The sequence below is a fragment of the Pteronotus mesoamericanus genome, unplaced genomic scaffold (assembly GCF_021234165.1).
Source record: "Pteronotus mesoamericanus isolate MK-2021 breed Mesoamerican mustached bat unplaced genomic scaffold, CSHL_Meso_final contig_221, whole genome shotgun sequence".
Classification (NCBI taxonomy): domain Eukaryota; kingdom Metazoa; phylum Chordata; class Mammalia; order Chiroptera; family Mormoopidae; genus Pteronotus; species Pteronotus mesoamericanus.
The window spans coordinates 4,612,591-4,633,084 of NW_026555092.1; the positions used below are offsets into that span (position 1 = coordinate 4,612,591).

At 40.4% G+C, this 20,494-nt stretch overlaps 1 protein-coding gene across 2 annotated transcripts in view; it reads left to right on the plus strand.

The window, feature by feature from the left end:
• Positions 1-6,688: 6,688 nt before the first annotated feature.
• MACO1 (macoilin 1) overlaps positions 6,689-20,494 on the plus strand; it is a 55,087-nt gene continuing 41,281 nt past the window's right edge. Inside the window, exon 1 of one of the 2 annotated variants that reach the window (XM_054571752.1) lies at positions 6,689-6,962. In XM_054571752.1, coding sequence (XP_054427727.1) covers positions 6,883-6,962 — 80 coding nt within the window. In that variant the 5' untranslated portion in view covers positions 6,689-6,882. Of the gene's footprint in view, positions 6,963-17,572; positions 17,947-20,494 lie in introns of those variants that run through there. The other variant, XM_054571753.1, reaches the window with a different exon arrangement.

Here is a 20,494-nt window from a genome sequence, read left to right on the forward strand (position 1 = left end):
ACAGAACAGCATGTACAGTATCTTCTCACTTTCGTAAAATAATAATAAAACAACATGTTAATGCATGCCCAGGGGAAAAATTGGCAGCAAACCACTAACACTGGTTACTTTTGTTTTGGATTTTTTTCAGGGGCTAACATTTTTTAAGCATTTACCACTGCTAGGCACTTAACGTGTGTGAACTCAGTTAATGACACTGGGAGATGGGAACTATTAGTCTTATATTACCAATGAGGAACTTGAGGTGCACAACAATTCAGCGATTTGCCCAGGTTTACAGGGCTGGTAAGTAGTAGCGCTGGGATTAAACCCAGGCAGTCTGACTTGTGCATCTGGGTGTTGAGCCACTTAACTCTATCCCAGATAACTCCTAAGTCTTCTTCCAATTCTAAAAGTCTAGGGATGTAGGATTCCAAGCCCTCGGCTACCTCAACAGTAAATAAGGGAGCAGGTGCCCCGACTCCGAGATGTCAGAGATCAGAGGTCTCCATTCCTTTTTATGGTCATCCGGTTCTGATTTCTGGCCTTTTCTGGCCATCAGCATTTCTTATGAACTGGGTATCCTAAGGAGGGCATCCCCTGTGTGGGGGAATAAATGAATGTGATCCCAGTTGGCCTGGGTCCTGTACCGGCTGCTTGTACGGACCTGATAAGGGACACCAGACATCAGACAGATGAACACAAGATGTCCAGTCACCAGCAGCCCCTGTGCCTGGAACCCCCAGATGGTCGTATTTTCCGGCTGACAAACTCAGTGTGAATGGCAACTGGTTCTACAGAACCCCAAGCCCCTGTATATCCTGATCCTGCCTCAGTGAGGGACTGGCTGCTTGACAAGGGGGCCAAGTTCCTCGCTAAACAGAGAGCTTTCATTAATAAAGGGAGATTCCCACCCCCCATGCAGTTGGCCTCTTTCAACAGATTTGTTCAAAGGGGAGTTTTCTTTCTCCTCCTCTGACTCGTGCAAAAGGCCCCTGTTTTCTGACAACACTTCCAGGTTGTAGGCAGATCTTAAAGGCAGGTCACCTGGAACAAAAAGCACATGGGATTTAGAGCAGCTATGTCATCAGACGAATAGAGTTAAATATTATTTGTTGAATCTAGGTGGGAGGCAAATGACTTTTCACTAAACAGGTCTTTCAACTTTTTTGTATATGTTTGAAATTTTTCATAATGAAACGCTGGGAAAAGAGCACTGTGCATCTGCTGCTCTCTCTGCCTGAACTAGTCCTCCCAACAGATACCACCAGGAGAATAGCGACTTTTGATTGTTTTATCTTCAGCATGTGGTGCTCAGTCCACAGTAGGCATTTAATAAATAGTTGTTGAATGAATAAGAGCTGCCATTTATGGAATGCCAAGCACCGGACCAAGGCTTTTGCATACATTATTTTGTTTATTCTTCCCCATCAAGGCTGTGAATATAGGCATCATCACTTCTGTTTTACAGATGAGGAAACTGCTGCTCAGAGAGATGATGTGAGTACCCAAAGTCCATGCAGTTAATAAATAGCAGAGTGGGATCCAACCCACATCCATCGATGCCACAGCTTGTGCCTTTAACTATACGATTCTGCCTTCCATTTACTAAACCATCCACAGTCACAATTTCGTTATGAGTCAGATAAGATGAGCTGCTCTGCTTTCCTCACAGGATTATTATACTCGTAAATGTAAAAATATGTAAGCATGCTTGGCACCTGTGTTATAGAAATGAAGGCGAGCAAGTGGTGTTGTGACTGCAGCATCCTGGTCTGGGTGACCAGGTGAAATGAATCAAATCAGGGAGACTTGTAGCTTTCACATGTAAGCATGAGTTTTCTGTAAAAACAGGACTCTATGAGAATACCCACCAAGCCTTCCTCACCTGAGTAAAGTGTTGTAAAACTCAGTCATGTGCAATGGCCAAGGAGGTAAATAGTTCCTCCATTATCTCTCACAAAAGCTTGACCACACCAAGGGTGTGATCCTGCTCTGGGCACACCTGGTGTGGCTAGGTCAATTATTCATTCACTTAACAAACACGAGCTTTGGAGTCAGGCAACCTGGGTTCAAATCCTAGCTCTGCTGTGTGACTGTGGGTAAGATGATCAATTTCTCTGTTTCTTCATCTGTAAAATGGAGAAAATCAGCGTCAGTCTTACAGGGTGCTTATGAGGATTAGATGAGGTAGTTTACATGAAGTGTCAGATGTGTAGAAAGTGTTCTAAAAATATTAATAATTATTATTGCACAAGCTTGGTATGTTTACTGTAGAAAACTGAAAATGCAGAGATGCATAAAGCTCACATAAAGCATCCATGATTTCAACATCTCCAAAAACCAGCTCTACTTCTTTGTGTATATATCCTCTCAGAATACTTCCTATTCATGTGAATTAATTTTTTCCCCTACAAAAATGGGATTATATAGCATACATTCTTTGGTAGCTTGATTTTTTCATGAACAGTATTTCATAAGCACTTTCCAAGCCAGGAAATTCTTTCTACAATGCTATATCATGCTAAGAGCACAGGATCTGACACCAGACTGCCTGAGTTTGAATCCTAGCTCTATCACTTACTGTGTGACCTTAGGCAAATGATTTCACTGCTCTGTGCCACAGTTTCCTCATCTGTAATATAGCGCCAGTAACAATCTCTACTTCACTGGGTTATTGTGAGAAATACATCAAAATGCATATAGTACTCAGAGCAGTGACTTCACACAGTAAGTGCTTATGTGTAGCATTCTCTATGCTACACTGATTTCTGTGGTAAGAATGTGTGATCATTTGCTGGACCAGCCTGTTTTGTAAGAGATCTGTGTTATTTCTATCTGGTTTCTGTTCTCAATACTACAAAGAATATGATCCATGAACAGGGTTATCTGGGGGATACAGGTACAAGTATCCGAGGTGGTCATCGCAGTGTCTGAACTTTTCTGAGACCACTGTGGATGGAATAGGAATGAAGCTTAAGGCAGTTTGCCAGATCCGTGTGGTGGGCTTGAGGGGATCAAAATTGCTAAAAGAGGTGGGAATGCAATTTCCTCATTTGTAAATCAGGGCGTGATAATGTCTCTCTAGACTCTCCTGAGCTATTCTGAGCTCAGTTGAAGCTTAAGTTCAAATCCCAGCCCCTTGCCCATCAGGAAGTCCTAGGAAGAGGGACAGACCTGAATTCCTACCTGTCCCTTAGTCTTTTGAACAAGGGCAAATGATTTGCCTTCTCTGTTTTACTCATCTGTAAAATGGCCACTGCTTCCCTCCCCTTGTTTCTGAGTGTTGGTGGAGGTGTGGGAAGCTGGGGGGCTCTGTAGTAACCAGCCTCATCTCAGCCCAGTTCTGAGCCCTTAGTGTCCCCAAGGGTCATTTCAGGGCTCAGAGAGAAAAGGCTGGCATTTGGCTAGAGCCAAAAAACTTTGTGCTAGAATGGACCAGGGAAAGAGAGGGTACAGCTAGGGCAGGAGGAGTTAGAGAGAAGGGAATGGGGAAGGACAGCCTTACTGTTGCCTGTCCTTGGGCTCTTAGCAAGAAGGCCACTCCCATCATTCCACTCCAGTCAATCATCAGATCAACAGCATCTATCAACAGCCACTTACAGGCACCAGAGCAGGTACCTACAGCATCAAGGCTTGGTCTTGCTCAGCTTGTGCCTTGAACTAAATTGATCTACCATACCAAGTGCATGACCTTGTTTTCTTGGAACCTCTGTTTGATCTCATCTGTAAAATAGACCTGATGTGACCTGCTTCTAAACATAGGGTTTGAAGTATATCCAGAGGGGTCTTGGACAGGGTGGACAGGTGATTCAACTAAGGACACCAGTGAACCAGCATCCAAATTGGGACTGGAACCCATAGCTCCAAATTGTCTCTTCCTGGACCATCACTCTGAGATTCTCCCTACCCTTTCTCTGCTCCCATAGAGCCCTAAACCCAAAAGTAAGTCTTAGACACACTCTCTGATAGCTCCCAGCTGCTCCATACTTCTGCCACAGCATGGGATGCTCTTGTCAAGAACCTACTTGATGGTAAGCCAGACAGTGAACTCCAGAAAGCTGGCATATGTCCCCAGCGCCTCTCTCACTTTTTCTCTGGATTACTCACCTGTCCATTCCACAGTGTACCATGGCACTGTCCTAGACAATAGGGACACAGAGGGAAGTGGGAAAAAAGACACAGATTTAGCCCTTAACCTCAAGGAGTTGGCTGTCTCAGTCTCTGGCCCAGATAATATGGAAACTTGAAGTCATGGAGATGAAGGCTGTTCAGATATGTGGTCCCCCAGGAGTCTGGAGCCAGGGTCTCACAATGTACCCATCCTTCCGAACACCTTGAAGGCTCCAGACATATTGATTTAGGTCCTGCCCGTATCCTTCTCCATGAACCAATTCACCTTTTTTTCTGCTGCTCCAAGAAGAGCTTGCCCTTCAGATCCTTTTACAATGATGGGCAGCCTTGGTAAAAGTTTGAGCTCAAAGTTTATCCTTGGTCACCCAGTGCCACTTATCAACATGCTGGAGTAGAGGTGAGGAATGAAAAACAAGTATCTTGTTAACAGTAATTACTTGCTGTCACCTACTGAATGTCTGGCCCTGGAAGTTTATTATCCTGGAAGACTTAAAACATACCTAAGTGGAAACAGGCTCAAAGAAACTCCGTAATTTGCCCAAGTTGGTAAGTGGCCAAGCTGGAATTTCAATCCTAGTCTGAAAGTAGGTACTCTTGCCATTTTTCTAAACTGCTTCTCTACAGGGTATGAATCCAGTCCCCAAGAAGCTTTTCAGATGGACAAGCCTCACCCAAGAAACCACAAATTAAGAGCAGTACTAATGGAGATGCTCTGCGTAAAAGCAAAGTCAGGAAGGTGGGAAGGTAAGGTTGTAGTGGGTTTGAAGACAGCGAGTAAATGAGGCTTGCTTGCCTGGGTAGGCCTGGAAAAGAAGAGTAGGTCCCTGCTGTGACCGGCTCTGGATGGTGTGATAAAGAAGAAGGGTTTTATCTATTAGGCACTGAGGGATCTTTGAAGATTTGTGAGCAGGATAAAGTAACAGAGAGCAGCAGTTGACGACAATGCATTTAGCATAAAGTACTAGTTCCTCCTCGGGGTGAGTATTGATTAAAGGAGTGTTCACAAGACTGGGAGAGAAGTCTTTTGATTCTAGGCAAAACAAGATGCCATCTACTTCCCAGAATTTTAAAAAAAATGTGCTGGAAGATTACCTAACAGTCTCACTGTTGTAAGTGGTTAAGATGGTACAGCCATTTAATAGGAGATTCTGTAAACATAATAAATATTTAGGAAGTTTTTAATAACACTTAAAAATGCTTATATTAAATAAAGAACAGAATACAAAATTGAATGTCTAGTATTATCACTATTTTGTTTAATAGTAACAACAGTAATAGTCATATTACCCATGGGAGAAAACAGAAAAGAAAATAAAAAATATAGAATACTAACAGGATAGTGGTTGCATTAGGGTGAGGAGATAGAGGTGTTTTTTTCCCTCCAGCCATTTTTATACATCTTCCGTTTTCTTTAATGACATACACTCTTCTTTTTCTCTTAAAAAACAAACCCAAACAACTTTGCTATCTTTTCTAGCCATGATTTTGCCATGCCTCCATTGCAGGGAAGTAATGAGGAGTAAGTGAACAGATGCAAAACACCCAGCACCATGCTTGGCACAAAATCGGTGCCTTGGGAGTGTTGGGTGAGAAGATTCCCTGGCCTAGCTTCTCCACTACTGAGGAGCCTGGCCGAGGCCCGGCCCCAGCCGAACAGCCTCCCTCCTAACCCTCGGTCCTCGCGGCCCCGGGGCAGACACGCCTCCTACGCCGACGCTCGCCCAGTCCGGCAGGCTCTGTGCCCGCGGAGCCCGCCGCCCAGCCCGCCCTGCGGACGTGGAACCCGAGGCGCACCGCCCCACACTCCACACAGACAGCTCCGCACGACGTTGCGCGCACCCACGGCTCCGCCCCCGTGACGTAACGCCAGGGGGCAGGACCACAGCGGCCCCTCTCCGCGCTTCCTCCGATTGGCCCCCGCGCTGTCATCACCTCGGAAGCCGGCAGGGTGTGTGCGTGTGAGTGTGTCTGTGTGTGGGGGGTTTGCTTTGTCATTCATACCCCCATCGCGAGCTGACGCGACCGGTCTGGCGGGGCGGTCAAGGATCCGCAGAAAATGTCCCCAGCGCTGACCCCGGAGTCTCCTGGATGGGAAGGATGCAGCGAGCCCCTTACATAATGACGCGACTGACTGGAGCACATGTCAGCACAGAACCAGCACATGCCGCAAACCCAGGCCTCGTTGGTGCTAGTGATAGACTACAATGAAAATAGCACGGTATGCTTCAGTATGGATTATAACACAGTGAAACGCATTCCAATAATCATGAAGTGTACCTTCGCAACAAGGCATCATATAGGATGTTATATTTATAGGGCCTATTTATAAGCCTCTATTTAAGTCTTTTCTGATAGGCCCAGACACCGGCCCAGACACCATAATGATTGGCGCATTTTTCTGTCCTTCCAAGAGGCGGGTTCTGGAGTCCGTTTTGCCTCAGTGGGTCCTGGGATTGGCCAGCAGCAGCGTAGCGGCGCCTTCGATTGGCCCCAAGGGCCGTCCGTCGGAGCCGAGGAGGCGGGGCAGGTGGCTGGTGCTGGGGCGGGCGGGCCCCGGAATTGTCATTTCTTTGTTTCCGAAGGCGGAGGAGGCTCTGAACCCCCCCTTCCCGTCCCACCCCCTCCCCCCGGGTGCTGGCTCCATGTCTGTGTGACCGGCCCCAGGGGTAGAGTCCAGGCCCGACGCGGGGCGGGCCGGCGGCGGCGGCGGCTGAGGTGAGAGACGGCGGCGGCGGCGGCGGCAGCAGCACCCGGCCCCCCAGCGGGAGGATGAAGCGGCGGAACGCCGACTGCAGTAAGCTCCGCCGCCCCCTAAAGCGGAACCGGATCACCGAGGGCATCTACGGCAGGTGAGCGGCAGCGTCCCCCGTCTCAGCCGGCCTGGGCCCTGCGGTCCCTGGCCGCTCCGGAGGGGCCCGGCCCCGTTATGTAACCCCAACTAGGCCGCACGCCCGCGCCGGGGGCTCTCCCATGGAGCGCTGCACTGGGGGCCCTAGCCCGCCCGCCGGGGGTCCGCCCCGGGGGCGCGGGGCGTGGCCGAGGGCCGCCGGCTTGGCTGGCAGGGCGCGGCGGGCGCGGGCCGAAGGAGCCGCCACGCCGCCGTTGGGAGCGCCGGGGCCCCGCCGGAGGGGGAGGGGCGGCGAGCCCCTTCCCCATCCAAGCCCCCTCAGCCGGCGTTGCTCACCCCGAGGGCAGTCCCTGGGGCGGGCCGGTCTCCGCTGGATCCACAGACCCACTGTAGCTGGGAATCGCCAACGTGATCCCGGAGGCTCGAGGACCATACGCACCGGGGAAAGGGCTGACAAAGTTGGGAGCAGTGTCCCCGAGGTCCTCCGGCAGACCGGGCAGGTGGCCACGTTGCCCCGTCTTTCGCCTTCTACTTCTTTTATGGGATCTCAAACTTGGCAACGAGGGCTGAAGCCGATACACCCAAATCATGCCCTGTGGCCCCATTCCAGCCTCTAAACGAGCTAATGATCATTTTGTCAACAGGCATTATTTATTTTGACAGTTACGAGCGGATGGTTTTCTTCGTACCTTTCCAAAGGGATTTTCTTATAATTCGCATCTTTTTCCTCCAAAAGAGAAGTAGTGTCCCTTTAAGTAGAAATTGAATTCAGTACACTGAGGGGGGAGAAGGGCAACAGGTTCATGGGGCAACTTAGTGACAATCATAGCTTCCCTGAGCAGAATTTATGTACAACTGTTATATTCTGGGTATTCTCAGAATGTTAATTCTAAATGGTACTTGCCTTGATAAAGAAATTATTTCAGTGGATAAGTAATTAGTTTACAAAGGAGAATCCTCAGCATGTGGATTTAAATGAGCCCTCGTGGTGTTTTACAATTTAGCTCTTTTAGCTGTGGGACTTAAGCAAATATGTGAGGTCTGTTTTTGACATCGCAGTTGTCTTAGCATAACTGTACACCTTGCACATGCTGCTGTTTACACGAATGGAATGATTGCTTTTCACAAGCAGCTGACTGTTGTAAACATTGAGGGGTTTCTTTATTTCAAGTTTAAAAGCATTAAGAAGGCAATGTAAAAAGTTCTTAAATATATTCTTATGTAATGAGCCATAGATCATAGGAATAATTCGTTCATTCAACAAATATATACACTATATGCTAGACCCTCTTCTAGCTAGTAAGAGTACAACAGTGAGTAAAACAGACCAAAATCCACGCAGAATCGATCAAACCTGACCATTTTAACTAAAACTGTAAAAGAAAAAAAAATGTTTTTCTGTAGATTTAATGGATGGAGGAAAGATCTCTTTAAGTTACACACACTATAATTCTTGAATAACAAAATGGGTTTTTTTTTCCCTGGCTATTGAAAAAGGTATGAACAACTAAATATTAGTAGTGATACAAGAATAGGAAAAAGTATATAAAGCAGAGTTGGTAAACAAAGGACATTTGTGGCATTTGAATGGCTGCTATTTACAGTACTATACGATGATGTACCTCCATTTATAGCAAGATTAGCAATCCAATATTGTTTACATGTCCTCTGTTGTATATCAACTTCTCTTTGTGTTTGAACAAATATGTGCAGTTTAGTACCTGCCCCATTGTAACCACTCAATCAGTATGAATCAATGTGAAGAAGTGAAGTCATTGTCTAATGAAGATTATTTGTAATATTTTGCAATTTGAATTCTTACGTTAAAGATTAATAGTAAATACTTATGCAAGTGATTTAGAATTTCATGTGTAAAATGTTAAGAAACAAACAGTGCTTCAGCTCTCAAATTGTTTACCTCTGTTTGGCATTAAGTTAATTGTTAATAAAAGACCTAAATATATTTTTACATCATATATCAAATTAATGTTTCAGTTATCTGTTTCTTAGTTTATATTGTGGAGTATTGGACTGAAGAACAGGATCATAGGTTTGTTTTTTTCTAATTCTGTTTTTAAGAAGAGAGAAGGGGACTGGGGGTGGGGGAATGGGGGCATCTGTAATAGGGTCAAAAAGAAAAAAAAGAAAAAAAAGAAAATTTCTAATCATTTCTAAAGCAAATACAATGAGTGGGCTAGGTATAAATTGTAATGTTTGAGGTTGTGTGAATATCATATTTCTGTTGAACATCAAATTTAAGTCTATACTGAACTTTTTCACACTATTACCCATTTTGTTCTCAACATCTAGCCAATTTTGGTCTCATTCAGTAGAGAGTTTTCTTCTTCTTTGTTTTCCCTCCCTGAGGCTCTGTGGACAATTTTGACTACTCTGTCCACTGTTTTACAACATAACCTTTCATGGACTTACTATTTTTATGTTTGCAGTCTGTACTACTTTCTGAGCTTTGGTATACCGAAGAGGCAGCTGTGGTGAGGAAAAGCACTGCAGGGCTGGCATCAGTAGGCCTAGGTTCATTCTCAGAATCCCACTTTGGAAAGGCAGGGAATCTCCAGCTTTGATCCCTAGTTCTCTCATCTGTCAAATGAGTTTTGAGGACTAAAGGAGGTATGTACAGTTTGTGAGACTCTACGAATTCTAGCATGCTATAGAAGTATTATTTGCCATGTTATCAGGTGTTGGGCTTATTCTTTAAGGACGCAGGAAAAACTAAAACTAAGATTTGGTACAACTATCAACAGAAGTCGAGTAGTCTAAACAAGCATCATTTGCCACTTGGTCTTGTTGAAAGAAATTCTGTTGCTGGTAATTCTTTTAATCATGGGCTCTAATCCAACAACTGTGACCAAGGTGATTGTCAAATGATATTATTATTGCCAGTATAATGGTTGTGATAGAATTTTGTTTCAGGGGCATGGTAGAAGGAAAATGGATTTTAGACATTATATTAATGTTAGTTACATTTATATATATGTCTTTATCATTTGAAGATTGAATTGTATAGGAATATGTTATTTCAGTCAAGTTAATAATCAAGATGAGAGAAAGGAAACAGGAATGGTGATCATTTTCTTTTATATAATTAAGAGCTAAAATCCAATGTCATTAAAAAAAAAACCTGAGCCAGCACAGAGCCTGACACAGTAGGAATTCATTGCTCAATAAATGTTGAGTGAATTGATAAATGAATGTAAGCTAATCTGTTCCACTGCTTTAAGAAGCTGCATTGTTCAGGGAATTATGGAGGGGAAAGGATATGACAGATAGTTTCTTGTCTTCAAGGAGTTTACAGTCTAGTAGGTCATAGTAATTCCCTCTTAAATTTGTGCAGTGGTTTTGAGGTTCTAAAGAACTTTGAGTTCTGTTCAAATAAAAATAATTGTATTGAATTAAATATTAGTTTGCTATTTTAGCAGTTGACCTGATACATTAACAGCTTTATTTTACCCTGTGCTGTTTTATGATGAAATAGACACTAAGTGAGGGAATATTTTCTAACTCAAATGAGATAGATGTGAAAGTACTTTGGAAGTTAAGAACAAATGTTATTAGGAAGAGAATGTCAAATGAGTAATTCTACTTAATGTTACATTTTGGGTTTTGTGGCTGTGATTCTCTCCCTGGGTCCGACTTCACACGTGCACCAGACACTCCCAACAGTCATATCTAATTACATGCAGTGATTATCCAGGTGAAGTGAAGTGGGAGTGTGATGTAGATTTTAAAAGCCTTAAGGGGATTCTGTGGATTCACCCACCTTTCACCTTGCAATATCCTCACTCCTGTCTACCTGAAATTAGTGACTTATAATAGAAAGATGAGGTAAGCTATGGTAAATAGAAGACAGAGGCAGAAACAGTTACGTTTAAAGTCTCTGCAGTTAAAATTGTTACTTACCTAAGTAAAAATAAGAATTCTATGTAAGACATGTGTTTTAAGCTTCAGGAAACTAGGAAACTATTTTATATCTTTGTTACCGATGGTTGAAGAGGACACTTCATTTGTGAATTTATGAATACTTTAGTCACTGTGCTTGCTCTGCATGTAGCACATTTCCTGAAGCTTAGGTAGTGCAATACTTTTTGTGACTCTTACATTTTTATAGCTTACTGCCTTAAAACTATGACTGAGGACTCAAGACTTTGCTGGTTGGCATATATATATAGAAGCAGAAGTAAGGCCTGCCTGAGTGTTGTTGGTAGGGTAATATGGGTGTAATAATTTATAGCTTTAATTTGAACCTTTCACCTAAAATGTCATATGGTGTGCTTGAGTGTGATAGTGTTATGTTATAGAATTACATGCTTATGATTTTGTAATAAAAGATTTTGTCATAAAATAGGGGCATTATTTGTGCCAGACCCTGTCTGTATGATACCTTTCCCCATCTTTGTTTCAGAGAAGAGTTTCGGGGCTTTCAACTTTTAAAAGTGTTTAAATTTGCATCCCTTTCAGCTTCCTAATGTCTTTTTTCAGACCCTTGTCTGAATTATCTGGTCCCCACAAATTTTTCTTTACTGCTTTTTCTGTCTCCTTAATGTTGTTTCCTAAGCATAGTTTTAGACTCCTTTGGGGTATACTTATTGAAGCCACTGGAATCTGACATGACCCTTGGCTGCCTTGATTTTACATGTGTTCTGCAACTGAAATCCCAGATACCAATGTTGCAACCTCATAGCCTAATAGCATTTTGGTAGTCTTAGTAGGCGTTAACTTCAGCAGTGCTGGACCTGACTTAAAAGTGATAAATTCAGCATTGTTTCAGAGGAGTACTGGTACAATGGAGAAATTGAAATGTTTCACTAGCCTTCCCAGCGAGGTGGTTAGCTAAATCCTTTTATTTGTAGTTTTGATGAAATACATTTAAACAAACCTGCCACACTGGAATTTTGTATTTAATTTTTGCAAGTAGTGTACTACATTAAAAAAAAAATGTATTGATACTTTCTGCTGGGGCCGGTGTGGCTCAGTTGGTTGGAACATCATCCTGTAAGCAAAAGGTTTTGGGTGTGATTTCTGGACAGGGCACATGCCTAGATTGTGGGTTCCATTCCCCGTCCAACTGTGCGTGTTGCTTGGTCTAGGCACGTACGGGAGGCAACCAACTGATGCTTCTTTCTCACATTAATGTTTCTTTCTTCCTCTCTCTCTAAGAACAATGGTAAAAAATGTCCGCGGGCGAGGGTTGTTTTTTTTTTAAAGTGCCTTCTTCTAACTTTCATTTATGATTCTGAGCACTCATGGTATTTAGGTTCATTAGATGTTTTAAAAATTCCTTTAAGTTTGCTACCAGTTGAAGCTGGAAAAGGAGGGAACATGATATATTTTGGATTATTTGCTTAAAAGCTTCCTGTTTTATCATTGATACTTTGCTTTCTTTTCATACGGATTCTTTAACACCTTTCTTGAACCTCACTAGATTTGGAGATTGATTTTAATGGTAGACTTAAGAACTTATTTTTTCACTTTTATTATATGTCTGATTATGGTGGACCCAATTCATATTCTATAAATACTTATATTTTCAGAGTTTTTTTCTTTGGACATTTCTCCCAGCTCTCCCTACTGATGTTAACCCTTTGGAGTTTTATAAGTGTGTAGTTGTTTTTTTTTTTTTATGTCATTGTCTAGGCTACCATCTAGGTGATATTTTAGGGCATGTAACAAGACATAACTTGTAGAGTATATATCTTATGGAATCTGGAGGGTCAGATAGAGATTTTACCCAACATAGTTAAGACCTCACAGTGAACTGCTCTAATTGGGTTACTTTTCTTGATGAAATTTAGTGTGCTCTTCAAATATATTGATTACTCTCTAGGCTTACTAGATATGGGTGTACTTATTTTACTTGGATCATTTTCAAGAAATAGATCCAAAAGAAAAATAAGTTGTCCTTTCAACAAGCTGCATAAGTGTAATGGTGCATACCAATGGTAGAAACAGAGTCTTTGCTAGACGTTTTTTCCCCATTGTGGATTTCTTCAGATACCTAAGGAGTGATGATTTCTTCAAGGTCTCTCATCTTTTAGGCACATTCATACTAGTAGTGGAAATTTTCAAAAATTTAACCAACTGTTAGAGTATATTTGTTGAGACTTTGTATCTTTTCTCTGGCATTTAACCTGGCATCAGATTGACCTCAGCTCATCAGCCTTCTAAGATGCCTGTCATCCCCAGACTTTGAAACCCTTTCATAGCATTGGCTTCCATTCCTTTGTATTTTTTCCAGTGCTGCTCTTAAGGATGATGTGTTCACATTGAGTCATGAGATTGTGACATCAAAAGTAATGTATCCTCACCCTACCTCCTTTGTCGCCTTTTTTTTTTTTTTTTAAGTTTTGCATTTAGTAGTGGATTGAAATGTGTGACTAGCCCATTTTAGGTATATTCATGGATACCACCTATTCATTTGCGCTATTTGGGATCTGTTTCCTACCCAGCACAGGGAAGGTGCCTAGAAAAATCTCATTCTGTTTTTGTTTGCATTTCACTGGTTTCATTGAAATGTATATCCCTTAGTGCCTTGCTCAGTTTTTAAATTGTATTATTACTTTTTTCATTTTCTTTAAAAAACTTCTTAAAATATTTACTTATTTTTTGAGGGAGGGGAAGTGAGGGAAAAAGGAAGGGAGAGAAACATTGATTGATGGTTCAGTTGCCTCTCCCACACCCCCAACTGGGAACCTGGGCTGCAACCCAGGCACGTGGGAATCCAGCCAGTGACCTTTTGGTTCGCAGCCTGCACTCAATACACTGAGCCACACCAGCCGGGGCAAAATTGTTTTAGTGATTGATTTTAGAGAAAGAGAGAGAGATAAACATTGATTTGTTGTTCCACTTATTTATGCATTTATTGGTTGAGTCTTTTATGTGCCCTGATGGGAGATCGACAGTCAGCCTTGGCATGTTGGGATGATGCTCTAACCAACTGAGCTATCCTGGCCAGAACATGTTCATTTTAAAAATACTTTTAAAAACCAAATAAACTGCTCAGTACTGAAGTCAGTACTTAGCCTGTCATGTGTAGCAAGGACACTTGAACTCTAGAGAGAATGAGTACCATGTTCATGGTCACATAAAAAATCTGGCCTTAGATGAGAGAAATACAAGGCTGGAGTCTTCCTTCTCAGGTGGAATAAGTAGTATTTTCTTGTCATTTTCTAAGCTTGACAAGGTATAACTCATGGTTCATTATGTTTCTGACATTTTAAAGAAATGAGTTGTCTTTTTATTTTTAAATTACATGTTTATTACAATGACCATTCTAGAACTGTGAATATTGTTGGAAAGCTGTTTTCAGTTGTTCCATCTTTTGTGCCATTATATTATTTCTATAAAGAACATTTGACTTTAAAATGTTTTTCTGCAGGGCTTCCTAGTGTTACAAATTGTTGACAAATTTATAACATGAATTAAGATACTGAGGGTTTATTCTCATAAAGCACATCTTCTCATTTTTTAAAAAACTTTGTTCTGTTGGAGAGTTAAAGAATTGTATAACTTGAATATGTATGAAGGAAGAGATATAAAGGAGGAAAATAATATTTATTGAGCATCAAATGTGAGATGAGAAAGTCCAGTATGATGGATTAGCATATGGGCTTTAAATTTATATAAATTTGGGTTTAAATAATGTTTCTGAACTCAGGTTCATTTATCTGCTTTAACCCTCAGGTTTCTTACCAGTAAAACGAGGATAGTAAATATATCACCTACTTTATAGGATTATTGTAAGGGTAATTGAGATAAGTCATATAAAATAGTTAGAATAGTGCCTGACACTGGCAAATTGCTTAAAATATTACTTGCTGTTTCTGCTATTCTTACTATATTTTTATCTTCATTTTATTATTTAGTTCCAGTAAGGATATTTAAGGGTTTTAGTTTTGGTTTCACAGTGAGAAAACTGAAGTTGCTGGAGGTTTAATTACTTTGATAGAGAACCCTATCTGTCCAACCCCAAAGTCTGTTCTCTTTTTGTTTCATTGTCTTGTTCAGTTTCATCCTTTCTGAGTGATATTTATGTGTAATAACATACATGATCCTCTCGAACTCACCACTACATGTAGGGAAAGATCATTATCTTCATTTTCCAGGTGAAGCAACAGGTACCAAGAGTGTCTTGTGCAAGGCCATTAACCTTTTTTCCTTCTCAAAATGATAATCTTTCCTCTTTACAAAAGAAATCCAAATAGACCTGACAACAATGAATGTGATCCTGGACCAGGATCTATCAATCATCCATCTGTCTATCATCTATCTATCTATCTATCTATCTGTCTTCCTACCTATTGATATAAAGGACATTAGTGAGACAATTACTAAAATTTGAATAAGTATTGGGTTGGCCAAAAAGTCTGCATGGTTTTTTCTGTAAAATAAAAGACACAGTTTTCATTTTCATCAATAACTTTGTTGATTTGGATATTTTGAGTATGTTGGCTATGTCTCATATGGTATAATGTTAATTGTTCTCAATTATTGTCTTGATTTGATCGCTGTCAACTTCAGCTGGTCTACTCGACCACGAAGCATCGTCCAGCGAGAAATCTCTGGCATGAAACTTCATAAACCTCTTTTGACATGTTCGATGAATCACAGCACCTTTTCCATACACTGCACAAACCTTTTTTTGTATTTCAGTTGCATTTTTACTTTTCTTGAAATAATAATGCATGATGTGCCAAAATTGTTGCTTATTTTCTTCCATCTTCAATATTAAAATGGCTACACAAAAATTCATCAATTTGGTGAGGTTTTTTTCTTAAATACATGCTGATTATGACAGCTGTCTAGCGAAATTGTTTTGAATGATGTTAAAGACAACTAAGCGCTGCTAGAGCCATCTTATGGAAAAACCAACTGAACTTTTTGGCCAACCCAATACTATAATAATTTTAATTTCCTGATATTGATAATTGTGCTGTGGTGATAAGAGATTGTCCTTGTTTTCATGAAATTTAGGAGTAAAGGACCATTATGTCTACAATTCAAATAGTTTAGGAAAAATTAATATGTATACATATATAGGGACAGAATAATAAGAGAAACTTGATAAAATGATTTTATTATTTGTAAAGTCTAGCTGAAAGATGTAAGAGAATTCTTTGTACTATTTATGCAACTTTTCTCTAAGTCTAAAATGACTTCAAAATGAAGAGTTAAAAAATAATAACACATGCTTATTATAAAAAATATTAAAGCAATACGACATGTGTAAGTGTAATATAATAGACCTTAGTACACCTCCTTTGGGGTTATTACTGTTATATAATTTGTTAAGTATAATTCCTTTTTTTCTATATAAGCAAATATGTACTTCTTTCTTTAGAAAAAATAGGATTCCTTTTCACATAAAACTTTCTTGGCATTTATACTCAGTCTCTTGTCCATTTGTTTTACCTCAAAAATTTTTTTTTTAGCAGCAACATAGCATTTTATGTAGAATTCACTCTGTCCTCTGTGGTTTCCTAAATCCCATTTCTATGCTCTTTCAGTAGTGCCCTTCAGCCTATCAGTTTCCTGTTTCTCAAGTTTCTTTTCTATAAAATGGTAATAACTACCCTGCCTATTTCGCAGTTGTAAGGATAAAATGAGATAATTAATATGAAAGCACTTCAAAAAGTTACAAGTGTGATATAAATGCAGGTGTGGTTGGCATTGAAGATGTGAAGTGTGACACTTGTTTCGCTTATGAAATGAATTTCTAATGTTTATACATTAACAGTTTTTTTAGGCCCTGTGGGTTGTTTTCTCCTGATGTGCTTCTTAACCCCTCTCCATCCCAAACCCCATAGAGTTCACACTGTTGCAAGTGTTTTTGAAGGAGAAATTCTAAAATTCTGATTATAGTCAGAACCAGTGGCAGGTGGGCCAGATGAAGTGATAGTTTGGCATCCAGAGCAAGGCTGATTAGATTCATTTCTTCCTAAAGAATAGTCAGAACAGATTGCGGGAATGTGCTTGGTAATCCTTCAGGTAGAAGCTGTGTTCATTATGTTTGTTGATGCTGCTTTGTTAGGCACCCTTCCCAGTGTGTCACCTGTGCATTATCTCTCTCTACCTTCATTGTGAGTGTACTTTGATAAAAGCCCTGCCGTTGATCCTAAACACTCCTGTGCATTGCAGGCCATTTGGTCAACATCTGCAGTGTGCAAGGTGCTGTGCTGGACCCTGAGGATGAAGCAGGGAACAAAATGGGCAGGACTTTACATTAAACACTTAATTACACAGAATGTTATTTAATTATAATTTTGACTATTCTTATGGCACAACATGCTATGTGAGCATATAATGGGATAACTGTCTTTACTTTGGAGTCAGGGAGTGCTTTGTTGAGGAAGTGATGTTTATGCTATGTGCTAAAGGGTGAGTAGTAATGGAAGTGTACCCCATGTAGTTTAAATTGTACTTAGCTAGGGATTTTTTCTGTGGCTCAGAAAGAAATGTAGAAAAATGGAAGAATTAACCCTGGACGATTTAAATATTCCCAGTTGAGAGACGTGCACCTAACAGTTTGGAGATAAGTACTGATTATCTGAGTAAATCATCGTTTTGTTTCTGAGACAGTGTGAAATTCAGTCAAGTTCCATGACAATGAGAAGCTTATACTATAGACCAGTACTTCTCAAATTTTAATGTATGCACAAATGGCCCAGGGAATCTGGCTAAAATATAGGCTTATATTAAACAAGCCTGGACTGAGTCCTGAAATACCACTTTCCTAAAAAGCTTATACGTGATGCTTATGCTGCTGGTCCAGTTGGATAAAAGGCTAGATGAATATTCTAGAGGTATGTCCAATAGGGAGCAATATTTCTTTTTTTTTTATCCTCACCCGAGGGCATTTTTTTTTCATTGCTTTTAGAGAGAAAGGAAGAGAGAAACATCAATGTGAGAGAGAAACATCGATTGCTTGTCCTCTGTATGCACCCGAACTGGGGCTTGGATCCACAACATAGGTTTGTGCCCTGACCAGAAATCAAACATGCAACCTTTTGGTTCCGGGATGGCATTCCAACCAATTGAATCACACTAGCCATGGCCAATAGGGAGGAATATTTGAAAACAAAGAAGACAAAGCAGTTTGGTGCAAGCATTGTGCTACCTACAGAAAGCTAAAAGCGATTCACTATTACTATTACAAAGATGACAGAAAAGCTAGGGATTGAGATAGATGGCTACTAGCACAGCCAGTGAAATATTCCACAGAGTTATTTCTGTGGTGAGGACCAAGTGAACTAAATGATCATTAGTCTGCTAGAGAAAAGGTCAGGTACTGAGGATTGATGACCATGGTCCTCATGGTAATTATGTGGACTCCACAAAATGATCTAAGAGACAAGGAGCTAGAGATACTAGAGAGGAAGGTGCACTTTACTTGGAAAAGGAAGAATGTTCCATACTAGTTTTCATTATTCATAGATCATTAATCCGTAGATGGAGGGTACTGCTATATAGATTCAGGTAAAAAAAATGATCGTAAATGGCAAAGATAGGAATAGAATGGGGGAAGGAACCTCATAGTTAATATCCACTTTGAAAGAGTCACCATCATTAAGCCCATTAATTGCATATGTCTCTTTATTTCACTGGAACCCAGAATAGAAGCTTATAAGACCATCAAAAGACATTACTGGTCTGCCCTTGTTTCATATATCATTATGAAAAATATATTTTTGTTGCAGTTATGCTGTTAATTTTTCATTTCAGATGTTTTATAGTTCTTAGTAAACTTATTTGGATTGGAGAATTAAAGTAACATCAAGTTAGCCTGTCATATTATGAACTGTATGTATAAAATATTTTATATTTAATCATACTTTCTTCCTAGTTTAAAAGAAACATTTTGAAATCTGTAATGGCTTAAAAACTGATCTACTTTTTCCCCTTTTAGGATGTCATTTCTTTGGATTTCACAAAATCATATGACCTTCAGTATATTTGAAGAAAGGAATTAGGGTTTCTACGATGATGAGCAGTCATTTTAGGTTACATGTCTTTTAACTTTTGTACATTAACCTATAGAAGGATAATAGGAATAATTTACTGGTAAAGAGGGCTAAGAGAATACTGAATCAGGCAATTGTCATAAAACTTTTTAAACCTTATGAGACAAAATTAATAGAATTCAAGACTTGTCCTCGAGTAAAATCAACTTTGTTAACGAGATTACATCTTGATTTTTTAGATACAGGCCCACCTAAAAGGGCCTGAGGAAAGCTGAGGGTATAGCATATGTTTGTGAAAAATGAAGTTTCCTTAGATACCTGTACTTCTAAACTGTGACTCAGTAAGAACTGGGTGTCAAGGAACATCAAAGGTATGAGAGTAGTTGTTTGAAAAGGAATGAAATATGTAAAAGGGAATCCCAATGAAGTTACAGAATTGAAAAAGAGTAATCATGCCCTGGCAGGGTAACTCAGTTGGTTAGAACATCATCCCCATAAGTCAGGGTTACAAGTTCAGTCCCTGTCAGGGCACATCCAAGAATCAGCCAGTGAATGCGTAAATAAGTAGAATAGCAAATGAATTTTTTTCTCTCCCTTTCTCCCCTTTCCTCTCACTCTCTAAAAATCAAATAAAAAAAATAAATCAATATAACCTAAAAAGAAAAAGAGGAGTCACTGTAACAAAAACAACCTTTTTTATATTGGCTTAGATTTAAATGATTGAATACAGACTGCTGTTCTGTAGTCAATATTATCTAAATAATGATACGGAATGTTGCCGGTTAGACTGGGATACTGCCATCCCTTGGGAGCATTTGGGGAAGAGAACAGTTGGTAGTACTCTACCTTCTCCATCTGGAGAATAGTATGACTAGAGACATGAGATACAGCTACATTCCAGAAGCAGCCCCATGGAAAAAAAGGATTCCTCAGAGAAGTTAATGCCGTTTCTTAAATGCCGTAGAAACATGGATGAAGAGCTAGTATTTATTCTTTGGAACCTAGAAACAATTCGAGAGACAAGGGAAAAATTCTTTTAGTTTTAAAGCCAAGAAGCTTGGCAATCTAGCTGCAGACTTTATTTGCGCTTCCAAATGCCTTTGTGATTCAGTTCCTTCCAATAAAATATGCCTTGCTCTCCACTGGACCAGTGATGGGATTTAATGAGTGAGAATGAGGGCCCTGTCCTCATCTGGCTAACATGACTCTAGTGAAATGAAACTAAAAGGTAGGATTTACGATTCCAGTCTGTGTTCTCCTGGTTTGCCTTTGTTTCCTCTATTCTACAGTAAACTTCTTAATTGAAACTTATTGTCAAGCCCAAAGAGTTCTACCAAGAACTAGTATTAGAAATTGACCCTAGTTGCAAATTATGCATATCATTGTGATACTATATCATTGAGGGCCGTATGTGTCTGTTCTTGACATCTTTTCCTGCGTAGCTTCAGAGGGCATAGAAAGAGTCCTCAGTGCTGGGTCCTGTTTTTCTTGTTTCCTCCCCTCACCCAGGTATAAAAGTCTTTTTGTACTTTACTTTATTTCAAAGTTATTTATTAAA